At 39.7% G+C, this 16,886-nt stretch overlaps 1 protein-coding gene across 1 annotated transcript in view; it reads left to right on the top strand.

Moving 5' to 3' along the window:
* LOC144821904 (uncharacterized) overlaps positions 1 to 15,576 on the top strand; it is a 70,084-nt gene extending 54,508 nt beyond the window's left edge. Inside the window, exons 2-3 of the mRNA XM_078679052.1 lie at positions 14,976 to 15,191; positions 15,279 to 15,576. Of these exons, the coding sequence (XP_078535178.1) occupies positions 14,976 to 15,191; positions 15,279 to 15,542 (480 nt within the window). The 3' untranslated portion in view covers positions 15,543 to 15,576. The remainder of the gene's footprint in view (positions 1 to 14,975; positions 15,192 to 15,278) is intronic.
* Positions 15,577 to 16,886: the final 1,310 nt, after the last annotated feature.

Below are 16,886 nucleotides of genomic sequence, written 5' to 3'. Positions count from 1 at the left end.
AATTGTGCAAAAGCAAATATGATATTTCAAAAATTCGAGTACGCATTATACTCTAATTGCATATTTGTCTCAATTAACAAGAAATTTCAATGTTATTATACACAATTCAATCGCATTTACATCAATCTAGATGTAAACACAAATTATACCCAGCCAAATGTCCATCAAACCAGAAAGTCATGTTTCTGGTTTGATGGACATTTGGCTGGGTATAATTTGTGTTTACATCTAGATTGATGTCCGCATGTTAGCCCACATGGGCAGTTGAAATACTTTTTGGTTTTGTTGACTCTCGGTTGTTTATATAATTTCAACAACTTTATTGACACCAAGAAGCACATGGAGGTGTGTGTGCATCCCGTTGTAACGCGAACCAATCAGATTGAATCTAGCAAAAAATGGCTGAATTCATCAACCAATGTCTATCGATGTTATATATTGAAACACATTCATGGTTAACTTGGATTTAAAGAGAATGCTTGCAATCTTACAGTATTTTAAATGCGATTGAATTGTGTATAATAACATTGAAATTTCTTGTTAATTGAGACAAATATGCAATTAGAGTATAATGCGTACTCGAATTTTTGAAATATCATATTTGCTTTTGCACAATTACGTCCCATTAATATGGTTTCCACATACATGATTGTATAATGAATTCTGACATTATTTTATGGTGTTTATTGAACACAATAATGTTATCAGTATATGTACAAAATGGCCGCGACGAATACCTGATGAAACACATGATTCACTGGGGGTGTGTGTAGAGCACTTTAAAAATGGTTGTTACTATTTTTCTGACGAGCGTGAGCAAGCCTTATCGGCGAAACGCGTCGCACTTTTTCACCTGCTAATAAATCTGCAAACGAATTCTGTGTGTCCTGGTCTGCTTCGGAAATCATCGAGGTATTTGGAGGGAATTATTCGAGGCCTGTCGGTGGCCTGTCCAGGACCGCGCAACGACAGCCTGTGTGCACAAACCGGCATTGGAGGAGTGAAAATTGCATATGAGGTGCACTGGCTGACCTTCTGTGCACAAACACCGTGTTTGGAACCTGCTGGAGAAACGCCAGTGTGGGGGATCTTTCCAGATATTGCAAAACTAACAAAACGTGTGTGCCCAGACGGTGATTTGATTTAAATTGCATATTGGAAAGCTGAGGATCCGGAGAGGCGAGCTAGCGGAGAGCACAGGGTGGGAACACCTTGATACTTTCACGTAGGCTCGCACAGCACGGGTACCAGCCTACCTACGCTACTGCACTGAAGTCTGCGAGCGTGTTCGAAGCTGATAGGCAATTACAAGCTTCGTGACACGTACAGTAACTGTTTGCTTTACTTTGATCACCATGGCAGGTGAATTGGACTCTCGTCGTAAACAGACGGCGGATAAATTATTCTTCAATATTGCGGGCACGAGTGCAGAGCCAGCACAGATCTCAACGAGCATTGGCCAAGAAATAACTTTGCAAGCTAAACTCAGCCAGTTGGAGAAACTATACAAGAGAGAACTCTCCAAGTGGTGGGAGGCGGAGTCACTATCTAGATACATCGAAGTGAAACGCGTCCCAAGAGGTCTGAGAATTTTTACCATTCCTACTTTTGAGGACCCCGACCCAGAAATGATAAATGAATGGTCAGATAACACCTCCGCCTGTTCGGTAATAATGTTGAAAATCCTTGTCAAATATGCCCTAAAAGACCGTGCCAAGCTCTTATTGAACATAGAGAGCCTCCTAGCGGAAATCGAACCTCTGATGACAAAAGAGGCACTGGAAGAACATATAAAGAAATTGAATGGGAGAATGGAGAAGTTGGAGGAAGAGATCACGGCAAAGAAACAACGGAAATTTATCAGGGACTTCAATGATTACCAATCTGGACGCACCCTAACATTTCAAAAGAAGTATGATCATCTTTTTGATAAAAATACAGGGATGGCAGTTATCAACAAACAGAAACCTGGATCAAGCACTGAGGTAGTAGAAAGTGATATTTCCGATGGTAATCTGTCGGATGCCTCCAATCCGGGTACAGCGAAGGAACCTGCTGCCGTTGCAAATAAAAGGGTGAATTTTTTAGCCCAGTTCCAGATGATGAGTCAGAACAGGACAGACACTTTTCAGGGGGAGAAGGGGATTGTGAGAGGTCGAGGACGGGGAAGCAGAGGAGGAACAGGAGGAACAAGAAAGCCAAAAACAGGAGGAACAAACGCCACAAAAGCTCCAATGGGAATGGAAACAAGGAGCAGAAACACGAAATGAACATGACTGTGGTGAATCTTTCACGCCATGTGCTAACGGAAGGTGAGAATGAGATCTTGGCACTTGGCCTTTCCTTCTGTCCTTCTCTGAATATGAACTTTACCCAGACTCGCATTGACTTGTTTTTATTTGCCAGAAAACTAAAATTGAAGAAATGGTTTTGCACCAAAGTTAAGGATAGACCTGTTGTATTGGCTAGTAATACCCAGAGTAATCTTGATGTTGATGACATTTTCTTACTTGAAGAAATTATTGGAGATGATGAGAACACTAGTGTTGAACCGGACTGGGAGAGTTGGGGCCTTGATTTGGATACAAATCCAGGGTCAAAATTTAAGCCTAAGAGTGTGTTTTTACCAGCAGTTCAATGTGACGCTATTGATGTGTTTGAGAGGGGGGTACTGAAAGATCTGGGGAAATTAAGATTTAAAAGAATACCCCAGAATAACAAGAACCTATCAAGTACACAATTGTTGTCTATTGAGTCCCTTAGAGCAGATCAAGAAATCGTGATACAACAATCCGATAAAGGAGGTAATGTTGTGGTTTTGGATAAACAGACATACCTCAAAGAAGGACTCAGACAACTACAAGATTTAACATGTTATTGCAGATGTGGGAAGGATGATGAGTTAAGATCTACAGGGAATTTTAGAGATCTCCTGTTGGAGTGGAGGGATAAAGGACTTCTAGAAATAGAGGAATATCAGTACCTTTACTGTGCCCACCCGAAAGTACCAATATTGTACCTCCTCCCCAAACTCCACAAAGACCCGGACAATCCGCCGGGTCGTCCTATTGTGTCATCCATTGGCTCCCTTTTGGAGCATACCTCCAAATACATCGATCATTATCTCAGGAATTTTGTGGTGGCATTGCCGTCCTATGTGAAGGACACCACTCAATTTTTGAGTATCATTAATGGAATCCATTGGGATAACAACTACACATTGGTCACACTAGATGTCAGCAGCCTCTATACCTGCATCCAGCACAAGGACGGTCTGGAGGCAGTTAGACACTATTTAAACTCAAGATCCATCTCTTTGTTGCTACATTCCCAAATGTTGCTATCCATGATAGACTTCTGTCTAACGAATAATTTTTTTTATTTCAATGACGTCATGTATCGCCAGTCACAGGGCACGGCCATGGGAACCTGCTTCGCCCCCAGCTACGCGAATTTATTCATGGGCTGGTGGGAGGAGCGGGTTGTCATGGAGATGGCAGAATTCAACAATGTGTCCCTGTGGCTGCGGTACATTGACGATATTTTTTTCATTTGGAGTGGTGATGAGGACTCGGTTAAACAGTTTATCAATAAACTGAACATCAATAACCTGAATTTGATTCTTACTGAACATATCAGCAAATCTAGAATGGAATTTCTAGATGTTGAAATTGAGGTGGTTGATAATAATCTGACCACAAAATTGTTCAGAAAAAATACATCAGGGAACAGTCTCCTACGAGCTTCGAGTTGCCATCCTAAGAATCTTGTGTACAGCATCCCCTATGGGGAATTACTGCGTGCCAGGCGCAATTGCAGCACGCAGGAAGGATACAAGAAGGAAGAAATGGTAATGTGCCAGAGATTCAGACAGAGAGGTTACGGGAACAAGGTCATTGCAAAGGCAGTAGAACGTAGCAACAGTAAAACAAGAGATGAATTACTAGCTCCAAAATTGCCCCAGCCAGAGTCTGAAACAATCAGATTCATAACCACGTTTTCAGGCCAGTCACAAGATGTAAGAAAGGTATTCAAGAAACATTGGCATGTGCTAAACACTGACGAACATCTTTCTAAATATCTGGGAGATAATCCACAGATTACGTTTAGGAAGGGTAGATCCCTACGAGATGAGCTGAGCAATAACTATGTAACTGACGTAGGTCGATCGAAACATGCTATCAATGCTGGGTTTGCTTGCTGTAGGAAATGCAAGGCATGCAAACACAGCAGAGATTGCAAGACTCTGTTGATACCTGGTACATCCAGAGAATTTATCATCAAAAAACGATTAACTTGTAATACCCCATACAGTGTGTATGCTTTAATCTGTCCGTGCAACAAACTTTATGTGGGCAGCACAAAACATGAGGCCAAAAAGAGAGTGTTGGAACACCTAAGAGCGATACGGAATCACAACAAACAATATCCGGTCGCGAGACACTTCTTTGATTTTCACATGCAAGATGAGACCAAACTTCGCATGGTGGTTATTGATTGTGTCGATCTGGGAATACGGGGGGGAAACTATGAACTCTCCATGAGAAAACTTGAGTCCAAGTACATAATTGACTTTCAATGTCTGACACCTATGGGGTTGAACACTAGCGAGGAATTATCAGTACATCTGTATGAAGAATAATGAAACTGATAAATTGAATTGAACATATGCCGTCTGTATTTTAATTGCAATTTTAACAGAACTATATCACATTTGTGTGTTTTTTCAGGAATTGTGTGGTACTATTGGAGATATTGGAATGTGGGAACCAGAACATATACTTATGGGACATTTTTTGTTTCAAAATTAACCTGATGAGGTGAAGAGATATATATGCCCACTGGGGCAGAATCGCATCACACTGATTGGAATAGATCAGAATTAATACCAGCATGAAGAGTTGAAGTCTACGCGATAGCCCACATGGGCAGATACATGACTTTCTGGTTTGATGGACATTTGGCTGGGTATAATTTGTGTTTACATCTAGATTGATGTCCGCATGTTAGCCCACATGGGCAGTTGAAATACTTTTTGGTTTTGTTGACTCTCGGTTGTTTATATAATTTCAACAACTTTATTGACACCAAGAAGCACATGGAGGTGTGTGTGCATCCCGTGGTAACGCGAACCAATCAGATTGAATCTAGCAAAAAATGGCTGAATTCATCAACCAATGTCTATCGATGTTATATATTGAAACACATTCATGGTTAACTTGGATTTAAAGAGAATGCTTGCAATCTTACAGTATTTTAAATGCGATTGAATTGTGTATAATAACATTGAAATTTCTTGTTAATTGAGACAAATATGCAATTAGAGTATAATGCGTACTCGAATTTTTGAAATATCATATTTGCTTTTGCACAATTACGTCCCATTAATATGGTTTCCACATACATGATTGTATAATGAATGCTGACATTATTTTATGGTGTTTATTGAACACAATAATGTTATCAGTATATGTACAAAATGGCCGCGACGAATACCTGATGAAACACATGATTCACTGGGGGTGTGTGTAGAGCACTTTAAAAATGGTTGTTACTATTTTTCTGATGAGCGCGAGCAAGCCTTATCGGCGAAACGCGTCGCACTTTTTCACCTGCTAATAAATCTGCAAACGAATTCTGTGTGTCCTGGTCTGCTTCGGAAATCATCGAGGTATTTGGAGGGAATTATTCGAGGCCTGTCGGTGGCCTGTCCAGGACCGCGCAACGACAGCCTGTGTGCACAAACCGGCATTGGAGGAGTGAAAAAAAAAAAAAAATATATATATATATATATATAAATATTCTATGGCAAAATGAAACCCCTCATTTTGTTCCTTTTCAAATTAAATGTATTAAGTGTTACCACTTTATTCCAATCAAGATGCCTTCAGGTATGCCATACTTTTGTCATAAGTAAGACTGTTAGCGTTCTAGTTGTTCTTTAGAACACTCTGGGACATTCTGTCATTGGGCTATAGTTGGGCTACATCTGGCTGATATTTGGCCTACATTTGGGCTCTTTTGTCTCTGGTGGCCATCTTGGGAGACTGCATATCAGAATGTTTTTAATGAAATATAAGAGGATTTGAGAAGTCACTCAAAATGTGCCCTAATTTTTCTTTCTTCAGCACTAATCATATTTTCTATGGCAAACTGAACCCCCTCATTTTCTTCCTTTGCAAATTAAATGTTTTAAGTGTTAACACTTTATTCCAATCAAGATGACTTCAGGTGTGCCATACTTTTGTCAAAAGTAAGACTGCTAGCGCTCTAGTTGTTCTTTAGAACACTCTGGGACATTCTGTCATTGGGCTATAGTTGGGCTACATCTGGCTGATATTTGGGCTACATTTGTTTTTTTTTGTCTCTGGTGGCCATCTTTGGGCTACATTGGGCTACATTTGGGCTCCAACATATATATAGCCCAATGTAGCCCAATATATATTTTTCAAAGTTAATTTTCGTAAAAACCACTGGAGCATATATCTTGAGACATAGCAAAGGCACATCGGGGTACCAGTCCCTACAATTTTGCCAAGTTTGGTGGAAATCCATTCAGCCGTTCGGGCTAAAAGTGAGTCCAACCACCCTATGGAAAACTCAATGTTAAAAACACGTTTTGGGACCCCCCTTTTTTCTCGGCCCCCACTTGACAAAACCCCCCAAACTTTCAGGGGACGGTCAGAGACAAAATGTGCCATTTTCCTGAAACTTTCAGCCAATTCCGTCCATCAACGCCAAAGTTATTCAACATAGAATTTTCAGAAATCCCTATTCAAAAAAATCCTAAATATATATACCTACTGGCAAAGTAAGACTGTTAGCGCTCTAGTTGTTCTTTAGAACACTCTGGGACATTCTGTCATTGGGCTATAGTTGGGCTACATCTGGCTGATATTTGGGCTACATTTGTTTTTTTTGTCTCTGGTGGCCATCTTTGGGCTACATTGGGCTACATTGGGCTACATTTGGGCTCCAACATATATATAGCCCAATGTAGCCCAATATATATTTTTCAAAGTTAATTTTCGTAAAAACCACTGGAGCATATATCTTGAGACATAGCAAAGGCACATCGGGGTACCAGTCCCTACAATTTTGCCAAGTTTGGTGGAAATCCATTCAGCCGTTCGGGCTAAAAGTGAGTCCAACCACCCTATGGGAAAACTCAATGTTAAAAACACGTTTTGGGACCCCCCTTTTTTCTCTGCCCCCACTTGACGAAACCCCCCCAAACTTTCAGGGGACGGTCAGAGACAAAATGTGCCATTTTCCTGAAAATTTCAGCCAATTCCGTCCATCAACGCCAAAGTTATTCAACATAGAATTTTCAGAAATCCCTATTAAAAAAAATCCTAACTATATATACCTACTGGCGACCGCCAGTAGGTAATATATATATATATATATTTATATATATATATATATATAACTACACGTTCCTATGTCCATGTGTTGGTTTTAGAAAAAAGTGGCTGGCACGCTGGTATCCAGTTTAAAGATTTATTACACCAAACCCCCCCTCACCCTAACAGACGCGTTTCGCCTTTGCAGGCTTCGTCAGTGTTACGTTAGTGCAGAGTATTCACCGCCATTTAAAGCCAATTCCGTCCTTCAACGCCAAAGTTATTCAACATAGAATTTTCAGAAATCCCTATTAAAAAAAATCCTAACTATATATACCTACTGGCGACCGCCAGTAGGTAATATATATATATATATATATATATATATATATATATATATATATATATATATATACACAAATATCCTTTCAGGCATAGAGTGACGAATAAATTATGCAAAAATGAAGCAGAGAACTCTGGGTAGTTCTCAAGTTTAAGTGGAAAGCAGCTCCTGCATAGAGCACTCTCAACACCAGCGGCACTCTAGATCTGCTCACCTCAAATGACTGCTTTTCTATCAAAGTCTTTAAGCATAGGATTAGCACAGTGCAATCCATGCCAAGATAGAAAGGGACAACGTCTTTTGCCAATTGTTAATCTCTCAAACATCACTCTGTCCACCAATGACGAGATGATCCTAGGCTTAGGATTATCCTATTGTCCACCCTCCAACTTTAATTATGTGGATACAAGAATGGATACTTACCGTTTCGTACGTAAACTCAAATTACAAAAATTCTTTGCTCTCCAACCTAAGAAAGGAAAAAAACAAGCAGGGATACCAAAAAGCCCCTCTTTATTGGAAACCAGGGATCGTGCTGCCTTTGATGAGATCTGGAGTCTACAACAGGAAGTGGAACCGGTGTTGGATTTGCCTTTGATGACCTCAAGGGAAGACCAAGGGATGAGTAACACTCCATTCAAACCGAAATCAACTTTCCAACCTGTGTTAACCCATGACAATATAGATGTTTACCATGATTTGGTTGTAAAAGAACTTAAACAGCTATATATATCGACGAATAAAAAACGTGTCATGATTAACAACAAAAACCAATGCTACCAAAATCCAATCAAAAAATTGGAATTGGATAAAAACATAATCATCCGCCAAGCGGATAAATGTGGGAACATTGTGTTATGGCCTCGTGCTCTATATATAGCTGAGGCTGAAAGTCAACTCGCGGATGGTTCTTGCTATAAAAAAAGTAATTTGCCAACTTTAAAAGCATCATGGGAAGACCAAAACCAGAAACTCTTGGCATGGAGAAGTGCAAAACTAATTTCCAATGATGAGTACAAATTCATGAAGAAAGATTTCCCGGTTATCCCATCATTCTATCTAATACCCAAAATACATAAAGATTTAAATAAACCACCGGGTAGGCCGATCATATCGGCAATCAACAGCTCAACGGAAAACATTTCAAAATATATTGACTTTTTCCTTCAGGAATGGGTTAAAGGACTTCCTTCATTTGTTCAGGACAATTCTGATTTCATCAAAAAAGTGAATAATGTAGTTTGGAGCACTGACTGTTTATTGATAACCCTTGATGTGTCTTCTCTTTATACATCAATCAAACATGCTGATGGGATAAAGGCTGTTGAATTCAATTCAAACAAGAGACCAATGAACTTCTCTGCGCATAATAGAATGTTACTATCTATGATTCAAGTGTGCCTGGAACAGAATTACTTCCTGTTCGATAACCAGATTTACCAGCAGGTTAGAGGGGTAGCTATGGGGTCTTGCTTCTCCCCGAGTCTAGCATGTCTTCACATGGGACTCTGGGAGGAGCAGACCCTTGGCAGCATCCATGGGACAACAATGCAACAACATGTTCCGCTTTACCTTAGATATATCGATGATATATTCATGGTGTGGCGAGGTACATCTGCAGAAGCAAATGTTTTTGTAAATGCACTAAATGATAACTGTTTAAACTTGAGTTTTACCTCTCATATAGATGCTAAATCAGTGATCTTTTTGGACACTGAAGTGTATGTTGCAGATTTGGTTCTCCATACAAAGCTCCATAGAAAGCCCACAGCAGGCAACACGGTGCTACATGCATCAAGCCAGCATCCTCAACACCTTATCAACAGTATCCCCTTCGGGGAGATGCTGCGGATCAGCCGTATCTGTAGTAATGATCTAGATTGTGACAAGGCTCAGGAGGAGAGTAAACAACGATTCTTGTCCAGAGGATATTCTGTCAAGACTATCCAGCGGGCAATCAATAGATCTCTCGCTGTTACAAGACAGGCAAGCATTATAATGAAAAACAAAACTAGAATTCCTGCAGCGGATGACACCAAAATCCAACCTAGGGTCATCCTGACATACAATAAACAGCCTAAGGAAATCCGGTGGATTTTCTATAAAAACTGGAATCTAATAACCGGGGACCCGGGTATTGGGAAATTCATTACCACTAAGCCAGATATTACATATAGGAAATCCCAATCTATGTCGAACCATCTGGTGAGTAACATACTGGAGAAACCAATTTCCGCGACTTGGGGCGCTCTGAGCGGAGGCTTCAAAAAGTGCTCTGTCTGCAAAGCGTGCAGACATGGCTGCAATAAAACGCAGTACACTGTGCCTTTCAGAAGTAATCCTGTCAAAATTAAAAAACGCATGTCATGCAGGACTGAATTCGCAATCTATGTGCTGCAGTGTCCGTGTGAGCTCAGGTACGTGGGTAGTACCCGCTTGCCCGTTCACAAGTGGATACTGCAGCACATCCGGGCCATCGTGGGCAAAGACCAAGCCTATCCGGTGGCCCGCCATTTTGAGATCCGTCACAACAGTGATCCTTCAGTCTTGCAATACTACGCTATCGACTGCGTTATGCCACTCAAAAGAGGAGGAGACAGAGATGCAAAACTCAGTTTATTAGAAACTAGATATATCATTGAATTGGACTGCAAGACACCACGATGTCTCAATGCGAGTGAAGACCTATATACCTGTCTGTAATATATCAATGACAATTGTTTAGCAGTCTTCACACATTATATCAACAGTGGTTATCTAGTCTTTCGATTGCACTATGCACTTTATTCTATTTACATCAAGTTTTTTTTAATGAACTCTCTCTTTAACATCATGGGGTAAGGGTGTTGATGAAATGATTAATAACTATAATTCCTCCCTCCAAATTCTTCCAGGCGTTGAAAGAAAATGTTTTTAAAGATGATTATCACACACTATTTGCACTATTTAAGCACTTTCATTGGCAGGATTTAATATGAGGATGTACACTTATTTCGTGTCTAGACCATTGACGGACAATAATTAGGACTTTAACCTAACTCTAATATAATTTTGTGTTGATACATTGGTCTTTTTTCATTTCTGGTGAGAATCAAAATGATTTCAATGACTATATTGATTGAGAATTTTTTGTACAGAATTATATTGTTAGTATAAATGGGAAGCATTATGCAGGTATTTTAGACAAGGCTGTTTAAGAAACAATCTCTTTTGAGGGGCTAGCAATGGTATAATAAATAAAGACACTAGGTCATTTATTATCACGTTTTATGTAATCAGCAAATATTCACATATTGCAGATTTATGGAAATGTCTTTGCTTGGCTCGCGTGCACAGTTTTTGAGATTGGAGTTGCCCTTGTCACGGCCTACGTTTATGCTACAATTGCGTGTTTTGTATTATGCATCAACTACATGACCAAATGTTTTTTAAAACAACACTGGGCACTAAGCCTTCACTTTTGTAATAAGCTGTTAAATGTACCAGCCATTAAAGGGTTAATTGAGGTATGGCCAGAACCACCTAGCGCTGCCCTTGTTTGTTTAGACTCTATAAGTACCCTCTTCACTTTTCAAGCAATGTATCATGTGATCAAGCCTCTGGCTAGAGGCGAAACGCGTCATGCGGGCTTGCTGGGTGTTATTCTGTTTTATGGAATAAACCACTGAATTTTGCACGAAATCTGGGTCTGTCTTATCCGTTTTGCAGTTTGAGTGATGTGACTGAGATGCGGCAGCGTCTAACGGAGTTCAAGCAATATATATATATATATATATATATATATATATATATATATATATATATATATATATATATATATATATATATATATACAAATATCCTTTCAGGCATAGAGTGACGAATAAATTATGCAAAAATGAAGCAGAGAACTCTGGGTAGTTCTCAAGTTTAAGTGGAAAGCAGCTCCTGCATAGAGCACTCTCAACACCAGCGGCACTCTAGATCTGCTCACCTCAAATGACTGCTTTTCTATCAAAGTCTTTAAGCATAGGATTAGCACAGTGCAATCCATGCCAAGATAGAAAGGGACAACGTCTTTTGCCAATTCTACAGCAAAGTCTTTAAGCATAGGACTAGCACAGTGCTGTCATTGCCGAGCTGTAAAATGACAAAATTATTATTAACAGCAGGGGGTACCTGAAGACTAACTATTTTCCGGAAGCAGAGAGGAGCGCCGAGTAGTAGAAGACTCAGGCTCGTTTTGGAATACCGATGTTGCTCAAATCATCTGGCCGACGCAGCTAAACCTTGAATATTCATTTAAGCAGTGAGCAAGGTATACTTTTGAACTTAGTTACGCTATTACCTGAATTGGACTTGGGTGTAAGGTTTACGATGGAGGCACCTGAGAAACTCGGGGATATATAAGTTAGTCTTCATTCCCCTTGTCGAGGGCCCATTTGTGCCTGCTAAAGCAGTTTCACTTACGATAAGTTTGGCAGATGGATTGCTGTATGAATTTATTGGAGCGCTTTTAGGGCATTTCATGATATTACTTTTTGATATCTGGTTATTTAGGTGTTTGGATTACCTGAATGGTGAGACATAAGAAATTCGGATAAGCACAGGCGTGCCCAGTAAAGGAATTTCTTCCTGCCTGTGGCTATTGATTTCCGGTATTACATGTGCAGCCCCTGACCACCCAAGTTGAAAACGGCTTCAAAATTTGTAATACTATTCTGTGGTAGGTTAAGGCTACATGGCCAGTCAAGTTGTTTTAATTGGCATGTGTAACATTACACTGGTGGTGTAAGCACGGTGATGAAAGAGTTTTTCTCAATGAATGTGTGCAAATAAGAGTATAAATTGATGGTGATGGTTTTTCTAATAACACTTTCTCTTTTCGGTGTGTAAATAGTTCATGATACCAGAACCTTGAGGAACTTTCTCTTCTTATAGTGGGAGTGGCCCCCTTGGGTGCCTGTGTCCGTGAAACAGACCGTCTTTTTTGTACATTAAACCTTAGAAGGATGTATTTATTGATAATGTTATTTTATGTTTTTGTTTTAGGATTACTTGTATGATTTTTTGTTGCCCATTGTCCTGATGAGGCCTGAAACTGTTTGACAGGCCGAAACGCGTCGACAGTTATCACCAATTTCGACACCTCTTTTGATTTGGAAATTGCTTGGATATAATCCCTAGGAGCATTATTGTGATTAGAAGCCATAAAGACACTGTTTTTTGCTTCTTATGCTCCTTGTTACTTTGGTGTTCGAAAAGGAAATAAGGCCAAGAAAAGACATTGCCAGTATTTTCCTTGTATATAAACTATTGGGCTTCTTACACAACCCTTGGATTAAGGGTCCACAACAATAAGATATTTTGCCTTTTGGATCTTGAAAAGTACTTTCACACAAGATTAAATATTGTGTGATGTGCTGATTTGTATCTTTGATGTAAAAAATGAAAAAGGATTTCTAAAAGAAAATTACAAATCAGATTTATTGTTTGTGTGTTTTCCTTTTTTTAAGTTGGTGTTAATAGCCACTAGATGAACGTTATATTTGATGATAGATAGATACTATACAATTTATGATGTGATGAGACAGATAATTAGTAGTATCTGTCTCTATAAATAACTTTCCTTAAGAAAATACCGTTGGCATCCTCTTTTCTTTAGTTAGCAGTAAAATGACAAAAGCCATTTACCACTTCAGGCACAGTATTACAGCTTTGAATTGGTAAAAGACCGACCAAGCCAACCTAAAATGAGTAAAAGTAACCCCTGACACAGTGTTTCGCTCTAATTAGATCTCTTCAGCGAGGTATAGCTTTGTCCAGACACAAGGAAGCACCCAGTATACGTCAAAAAATACCCTTTCAGGCATAGAGTGACAAATACATTTTGCAAATATATATATATATATATATATATCGTTAACGTGTCCTCTGAACTTTTATGTTTAAAACTGTATTTAAGTGCAAATTTAATATAGCCTTATAGCCCACCGTAGTGGGCTATTCCGGCTATTAAAAGCCCCCTCCCGTGTTAAAGGCCCGAGCCAAAGGCGAGGTACTTTAACAAGGGACAGGACTTTAATAGCAGGTATAGCCCTGCTACTAAGGGCGATAGGGCTATTAGAACATTCTGCCACTAGAGGGCAGAATGTTCTAACAAATAAAATAAAGGCTTCTCGAACCTCTGAGAGGCCTTGGAAAAACATTGGAATGTTGCTCTACAGGCCTTTACCGGCCCCTAGAAGCAGGGAGCCCCCTATTGTCCCCAATGTTCTAATAAACATTTCAATTCAGGATGTTATCTATAATTGCAATATAATACCATACCATACATACACCACATCACCCCACTCTATTCTACTCAGCATCACTCCATCCCACTGCCCTCTACTCAAACCGTCACCACACCACACCACTCCTCTTCATACTGCATCACTGTACTCTACTCTGCACCACTCCACTATATTCCTCTCTGCTCTACACCACTCCACCCTACTCTATACCAATGCACTCTCACCCATACTACTCTTCTATGCACCACTCTACTTTATGCCACCCTACTCTGCAACACTGCACTCTACACCACTGCACGCTACACCACTGCACTCTACACCAATGCATTCTACACCAATGCACTCTACGACACTTTACTTAAAACAAATGCATTCTATACCAATGTACTCTGCACCAAATCCCTCTACACCATTATACTCTACACCACTGCACTATAATCTGTGTCACTGCACTCTATACCCCTCTATTCGACTCTGCACCACTGTTATCTACACCAATCTACTCTATGCCACTGCATTCTACACCAATGCACTCTATGCCACTTTCCACCACTGCACTCAATAACACTCTACTCTACGGAAATAAGGGATAAGGCAAAACTATATCTGAGCTCACTGCTTTTTTACTATATATGAATAATTTTCATAAATCTCTCCTCAACTCACGAAAAAATATCTGCAAAATTAACAACAAAAAACGGTTCCCACTCTATTTTATGCCAACATCAGTCCTAATGGATCAAACACCTAATACATTTATAGGGCTTTTAATTCATTCTTATTCTACTTTTCTTAGCGTGTTTTGTTATATACGATATTACATTAATGTTTTTATAAGTAATACATACATATGTGTACTCCCATCAGTTGTTGCACCTTGTACTTTTGTGGATATACTAATATCCGAGTAAAAATTTCCAAATTAAATTCAAAATGTATTACCAAAAAAAAAATCATTTAATTGCTATTAAAAATCCCCACCAAAAATTACAAATTTTTGTTATATTGCAGGAAAAAACAACTAAAACACTATTTATTGAAAGGCAAGAAACAAAATTTAAATCCATCACATTGAATGATACCACAGACTCAGTAAAAATTACTTTATGGAGAGAAGCAACAGACTTTCCAATACAAATTGGAAACTACGTAAAAATAACTCATCTAACTCTACATGAGTTTAATGGAGAAAAAATATTAAATACAACTCAACATACACAACTTCAAGTAAGTACAACTAATAAAAATACAACTTTACATTAAAAAAATGCTACCTGCTATATTTAATAATTTTTATATTTCTTTGCTTCACAGGTCATTGAGCCACCACAAGAAAAAATAACAATAACTATATATGGATTGGAAAAAACAAAACAGGAACTAAGTACAATAACAGCACAAGTCCAAAACACAGAACATTTTCAATCAATGGACGTCAATAATACTGTCCTAATGGACTTTTTAAAGATAAGTATTGACGTGGATGATTTTGGAGACGCTTTAATGCCACATTTACCAATTACATTAAATGTACTATTTTCAAATGGATGCATTACTGAAATTGTTGAGCAGCTTTAACCTATTACTAATGCAATAAAAAATGTACATAACAGATATGTTCACATCTACGTTAATTACATTACTAATACATAGTACATACTACACATGTATTCTTAATAAACATAAAATTTCGAAACAAAATTGTACTACCGCCTGTTGCTATACACACAACTCATAACTTTAACACAACTCACAAAACATTTACTACACTTTACTATACTATACTACAAGCAACACTTTTTGCTCACCACCACCATCAGTACCACCACCACGACCACCAATACCACTACCACTCCACCACAAGTACCAGTCCCATCACCACCACCATTACCACTACCAGTAACAATACCACAACCACCACCAGTACCACTACCACCACCACCATATACCACAACAAGTACCACTACCACCACCGGTACCGCCACTACCTGCACCAGCAGCAATACCACCACCACCAATACCACCACCAGTACTACTCCACACCTTAGTAAGTGCAACACATTGTTTATCATACAAACTACACAAGCATCACTACCATTCACATCAGTGCACTCTCACAAACACAATACCAGCTCCACTGTAATCAGGCGTCGAAGCACACCCGAGGTACACTCTGCACCTTGGGTGAGACCCAATGATGAAGCATGCCACCAACTAGGTTTGTGGGTGAGGGTCTTAAAAAAACATGTATTTTCTCCCAGGTACACACAAATAGTTTCCACCCATTAGCTTGTTCTCATTCATACTTACCACAATCCATCAGCTAGGACAGAAAAAATAAGGCAGCTTTTAAAATGTCTTTTTTTTAAAAACTATTTTGTAAAAGCTCCATACCTGGGAAGCAAGATGGCGGCTGAGTGATTCAGCCGTACGTGGCTCCCGAGGTAACGGTGATATTCTTCAAAAAAGTATAAGATGAAATACTAAAATGTCGAACCCCCAAGTGTGAAGCATAAGAGCAAGCAGTTGTGCTGAGACTGGTCGAGCCTTACCTGGTTTAAAGTGCTGGGTTGCAGTGCTGGTGGAGATTGCAGAACAGCTGATTGCCGGTTGCAGAGGTTTCGAGCAGGAATTGGCCCATACCTCGATGTGGAGCAGGGGGGACGGATCCCCAACTATGGGTCCAAAGACAGGCGCAAAAGGCAGAGTTGCGCACTCCGCGCCGGCCCTTAGGGATCCCCACAGAGAAACTTGGATGCAGGCAGAGGACCCTGGTGGAGAATCTCCTGGATGGGAAGGGGATGGGCGTGGGCATGCAGCCCCAACCACTTCGCACCGCTGTTTCAGTGATTGACATGCTCAGGGGAACAGGGAGCAGCTCCACAGAAGCTCAGCGGGGCGAGCGGATGGAGACCACTGAAG

This window comes from Lissotriton helveticus, chromosome 2_2, assembly GCF_964261635.1.
Source record: "Lissotriton helveticus chromosome 2_2, aLisHel1.1, whole genome shotgun sequence".
Classification (NCBI taxonomy): Eukaryota; Metazoa; Chordata; class Amphibia; order Caudata; family Salamandridae; genus Lissotriton; species Lissotriton helveticus.
This window is presented reverse-complemented; position numbering and strand designations above follow the sequence as displayed.